At 38.5% G+C, this 6,000-nt stretch overlaps 1 protein-coding gene across 1 annotated transcript; it reads right to left on the bottom strand.

Annotated features, from left to right (window-relative positions):
• Positions 1-800: 800 nt before the first annotated feature.
• LOC129774098 (zinc finger protein 502-like) lies at positions 801-2,246 on the bottom strand. The gene has a single exon (XM_055777797.1). The coding sequence runs from the start codon at positions 2,244-2,246 to the stop codon at positions 801-803; it is 1,446 nt and encodes a 481-aa protein (XP_055633772.1).
• Positions 2,247-6,000: the final 3,754 nt, after the last annotated feature.

The raw sequence follows: 6,000 nt of genomic DNA, 5'->3' as shown, positions 1-6,000 counted from the left end.
GAACAATTTGCTTTTGGTACACAAAAAGTGTGAGTCAAAGAGTCTGAATGTGTAAAAAATAGAAATAGAAATCTCGCGTAACTTTTGTAAAGGTCCAATGTAACATTTTCGTCAACTCGCGAAAAATGAAGTTGAAGACCCGAACATTATTCCGCGAATTGTCCAAAAAGGTATCGATCTTTATCACTACTTTTACCACTAGCAGTCAATAATAACTCTGAAAAACCAATCGTAACAGTTGTTCCGTGATTTGAGCCTAAATTTGAAGCCTCGGAGCGAAAAATGTTACATTGGACGTTTTGACTGCCCCTGTTTGCACATTGGACATATTACGTTTCACGATAAGAATTTGAAACTAACTACTGTAGAACAATCGAAACATCAGCATTTCGTTCTAAAGACAGATTATTATTGTTATCACTCGTTGAATTGCACTGACATAGATAACAACACCTGGAAGAAACAAAAACTCAAAACGACCGAAGTATGCTTCGTGTTGTTTTGATTGCTTTGTTACTTCGGACGTTTCGAGCGTCGGAGGAAAGAGGCGTCTGAAGTAACAGTCGAGTGCTTAAAATCTGAATCTGTACATTGGATATTTTTTGCATCGCCGATTGAAAGATGAAGAAGATAGATACGTTAACGATTGTTTTTGTAACGCATTCAATGATTGAAAACTAATAGCGTGCATCCATTAACTCGATTTGTTTACATTTGTTACATAGGACCTTTTCAAAAGTTATGCGAGAAATCGTTGGAAAGCGGAATATCAAGTTGACTATCTTTAACATCATTCCTCACTACTGCTCGCGTTTCGCTTCCTTGCGCTCGTGGGATTCCATGTGTTGATCCCTCTGATCGGAACGACTAAATCTCTTCCCACATTTGTCGCATTCGTGTGGTTTGGTGGCTGGATTGTGATCTAGCAGATGGCGTTTGAGATCTGGCTTGTTAATGTATGAATTCGGACACAACTCGCACTTCCACGGCTTTTCGGTGAGTTTATGTTTAGCAATATGCTCATCAAGTATTTCTTCCGTAGCGAATCGCTTACCACACATAGAGCACCTATGCTCGTAGCCTGAATGGATACTTCTGTTGTGTTGCTTCAATCCCTGCCTTGATTTCAAGTACGTGCCGCATGTGGTACACGGAAAATCACTGTGTTTGACCACACTTCGTCTAACAGCTTTTTGGATTTTTTCGCTGCGAATTGGTTTTGATCTATAGGATCGTTTCGATGTTTTAGTTGAATCCGAAGACGGGGTCGACTTTGAAGCAGTTTCTGGATGAACGCCATTATCGATGTGATCACCTAGAGATGCATGTGAAGTTGACGGCTGCTGATAATCAAAATGTGAGGAATTGTTTGACGGCGATGATTCTCCATAGTGGGTTTCTGATGAAGAGCTACACGTTGATGGTGATATTTGTTGATGGTTGGATTGGATATCTGAAGTTGATTGTTTTTGTTCCGGCACCAGGTAAATTGGTTGACCGTGTTGTGTATACCAGATACCCTGAACGTATGCGTTGTTGTCGTTACCGTAAACTAATGTATTATATGGTGATTGTTCTGCATCATTATTTGCCACGGTTTGTTGATATGCAGTTACTGATTCTACCTGATTTTGTTGTGACAGGACATTTACAGACGATATGTAATCCGAGTGTAGTAAATTACTTGAAGATACTGGCTCTCCGTATTGTGATTGGAGACTGGCCGTGGAAGGCGACGATTGTAGATAATTATACGGTAACGATACATCTGAATGCGATAAATGATGTGGATATCCAATTATGTTTGGCTGGACATGGAGTGTCGGTGTGAAATTACTGTTCACGTTGTTTGTGTTCGTATCCATGATTTGATGCATGAAATTATTAGAATGTGGTACATATTCCGTACAATTTTCCACAAACGTATTTTGTAATGATTGTTCTTCATCAATCTTCGAATCTGTTGGTTGATACGTGCTTGTCAGGCTTTGTTCTGGCACAATATTCATAGGTGATGTGTATCCTGAATCATTTCCCATTTGTTGCTCCATGTCACCATTCGCCGTTTTCTCCTGAGTTTCGTAAATGTTAGTTAATTGCATAGGCGAACTCGTCACAAACTTCATGTACGTTTTTCCACCAAATTCATAGTATTCACAATCGTCCGCTAACTGGTTCACATTTTTCTCTGAATTCTCCATAGGGACATAGAGTGATTCACCAAATAACTTAATTTCTTGATCCATTTTGCCAAACCGCTGTTATTTTTTTGTCATTTTTTGTTGTTGTTTTGTTCGAATAATTATCTTCAATCGAAAGCACTCCTAAAATGACAAAACCAGATGCGAATTGAAAGACCATAGGAAATGGTTTTTTGTTCAACTAATCTCATCAAACTCTTCAGCTCAAAATTGTATGAACTGCAGGAACTGTCTCAACCGACTTACTTCGTTGAAATGACTAACGATGACGATCAGCCTCATGTAGTTTTTTTTTTTACCTAAAGTTCCATTCCAGATTTGAGATTACAGGTATCATTTAGAGTTTCAGGTATGCTTCAGGATCATACACTACATTTGCAATGATCGATTCATTGGTATTGGATTTCAATACACCTATCTCATTTTGAATTTTGAGCATGTTTGAGTGTACCACCTTACTATTTATGGTACAATAGCAGAAGAGAAAACTGGCATGAGTGCGTCTAATCGAAGGGGGATCGGAAGGGGGAGGGGGATTTGGTGATCGCTTTCGCAAGGCTTGTATACGTGATTCCAAGTAACATACAGGGTTCGACTTCCTCTCAAAAAGGACATGGCATTAAGATATCAATGGAATAATAATCTTTATATGGCTCAGAATTATAGAGACATCAGAAGTCATATTACATGTCCTGAGACGCCATGGAGCAAATCCACGACAAATCAGCCGGCCGCTGTCCCAACCCTCTCCGATTTTTTTGAAATCTTGCACATATGGTGGCAGTTACCCAAAATCACAATTTTCATTATCATATGACTATAGCAATTTTTAATGAGGGCGTATCCGAAATCATTTATCTTTTGTTTTAAATAGATCGTAACTCGAAATCAGGATGTCTGATTCAAATATTAGGTTGGAGAAAAAGTAATCCATTATTTTGCCTTTTGTTCATAATGCCTCTCTCTAATAGAAATCTTGATACTTATAAGCCGTTAGTCCTGATTTGACCATCGTTTGAGCTGCTTCATCACGCTTTGGTCACGATCATTCTCGCACAATATTGTCGTATGTGACCCATTTCTCATCCCTAGTAACGGATGGTGGTTAAAGAAATGGGTCGATTTCATTCCGTTTGGCCAAGGCTTCGCAGATGGAAATTCGATCCGTCATGGGTTTTGGTATTAATTGATGTGTCACCCAAACATCGAGCTTTTTTTTTGGATCCGGCTTTTCGCAAATTGTTTAAAACTATTTTATGGTCGATCTTTAGCTCCTGGGTGATGCTACGACCAGGTATGGGCAAAATAGCATCGAAATTAATTCAAACATCCATCTCAAAGTTCATCCACAGATAAAACTCACCCTTCTATTCTCCGTTTATGCCTCACTTTATTTGAGACAGAAAATATTCACCTATCATCTTCGCAAAGTTAATTCTCGATTTTAACGGATGAATACTGTCTCAAATACGCTCATCTATTCTCAGAGAATTTTGCATTCCCTCATTTGCCTCTCGGAATGACAATAGATGGTGATAGAATCAAATTGGAAAATTTTGCTTGAGCCAGCGAGTGTCTCTGTAAAATCATTCGTTTTTCGCTCAAATAGCAATTATTGAGCCTCGATTGCGGCAGTAAAATATAGATAGATAATTGAAGTCGAGTTGTTTCCTGTGCACTATTGCAATGACATTTTTTTATTGTAGAATGAAACGATCTAAGCCAACGCAAAACATCATATTAAAGCAAGTTATTGGTGAACGGGAAGGTGGATTCATGTGCATTTCCCTTGTATTCTTTTCCTTGTCAGCATTCAAGACAAGGAAAAGAATACAAGGGAAATTAGAATCATACATACAGCAGATTCAGTCTACTTTGACTCACTCGTTATTTTGTTTCGTGCGACTCTTCCAAATGAGTATTCATTCATTGAATGTTGTTTTCCACTCTTTGTTTTGTTTTGTTCACTATCAGTCCCGAATGAAGATGGTCGGGGAGTGTAAAATGATTCATCGTTCAATCTCACGATTGTTTGCTGCATTCTTTTCGCCATGATTATTCCAAGCAGATACAAGACTGATTTATAACTAGGTGTGGAGAAATTAGCGAATGAACTTTGCCATACTTGGCTACGACTACTAAACTCTGATTATTTCTGTGATTTTATCGACATTTTTGACAATGCGCCTGCCTTTGCGAGGTGCATGTTTAACATGAAAAATGCCTGAACGAAATCAACGAAACCAAAATTGCACGTAATTAGCTATTACAGTATCGACACTTTGTCCCATGAGTGTCCGCGGAATAATCGGAAACCGCCCGAAACCAAGCGGTGGCTGCCTGATTATAAGATGACGGAAAATGTGCCGAGTGCTCAGCCCACTTAATCGCCAAACTGGCGATGACCGTGTTGCCAGAACTGGGCATGCCACAAATTTTCTCTCTCTTTGCCGAAAAAAAATAAATTTCAAAAAACGAAAAGAACAAATGCATGTGGATTTTCAGAAAACATGTCACTTTTTCATGAAATAAAGATAACGTTAATAACTATTTTCACTGTGAACGAATTCTCATGATTTGCATACCAATCGAATCGGAAATTCTCTATGTTTTGTTTGATATGCTGTACAATTCGCTAATCTCTAAACGGTTTAAGTTCACTACAATAGATCAAACTAATGGTCGCAGTGGTACAATGCTCCTACAGAAGAAGAAACGGTTTAAATTCATGAAAACTGGAAGAACTTCCTTTTTCTCATACATTCGTGTTGTGCCGATTTGTGTGCTAACCCTACCCGTATTTCGAATGCTTATAACTCGAACATTTCTTAACAGATCGGAAAGATGTTTGCATCAATTGATAGGAAGTATTTCTACGCGTCTATCAGTTTTTTTTGGTGTTGAGTACATTTGTACTCGCTTGTCGTTGTGCAGACCGGAATATGTTTTCCTAAAACGTACTTTTGAACTGATAAGCCTGGGAAAATCGTCATTTTAGATACTACAGGTGAATGAACTTTCGCGGTTTGAAAACTACGTAAACATGAGATGTGCAATACTTTCAGAGGGAAATGTAAAGTGCAATGATCTTTTGATAATCCTTCCGTTCACATATTTTGGTAGTCCTAGGCATCATATCAAACGATCATCAAAAACGTTCATCAAAAATACGCGGTCGTGTCCTAGATACAATCCCTTAATTTTTTTTAATTTCTTTTATACTCATACGGTCGTCCCGATCCGCGCTTATCCACTTTTATTTTACCGTTTCATCATACGGTCGCACAGTGGCCCCTGAGAAAATTCAGGCGGCCGAACCCCAAAAACTGAAATTGAAAGAAAAAAAAAACAAGAAAATCCTACATTCTCTTATTCTGGGATGTTCAAGGCATCTAGGATCACGTGTTTCACCCCATTCCACGCGCGCATCATTGATCTGGCAACCCGATAAGATACCAGCTTCGCATGCTCGCCGCCACTATTTCCCCTCTGTTTTTCTAACATGTGTTTTGGTGAAGTTTTTGAATGATTTTTTTTCGGCTCATTATGTTTTTTAAAGCATTTTTAACGGAGAATGTGCATTTGTTGTCAGTTTCAAAATTCGGTTGCTTGTAGTATGTGTTCACTTCACACAAAGTAAGTACTATTTTGGAAGTTTAATTTTGTTTCGGATGGACTTATAAAACTTGTCCCGCATTTACCCGCAAAACTTTTTTAATGAAAGTGCTCCTCAAATGGTCAAAAAACACACACAAAATACAACTCAGCACCTGAAGTTTTCACCTGAAATTTGGATTTT

Source organism: Toxorhynchites rutilus, chromosome 3 (genome assembly GCF_029784135.1).
Source record: "Toxorhynchites rutilus septentrionalis strain SRP chromosome 3, ASM2978413v1, whole genome shotgun sequence".
In the NCBI taxonomy this organism is placed as follows: domain Eukaryota; kingdom Metazoa; phylum Arthropoda; class Insecta; order Diptera; family Culicidae; genus Toxorhynchites; species Toxorhynchites rutilus.
This window is presented reverse-complemented; position numbering and strand designations above follow the sequence as displayed.

What these genes read in the sequence shown, in the direction of transcription:
- LOC129774098 (XM_055777797.1), bottom strand. Translation starts at nt 2,246, where the DNA reads ATGGATCAAGAAATTAAGTTATTTGGTGAATCACTCTATGTCCCTATG.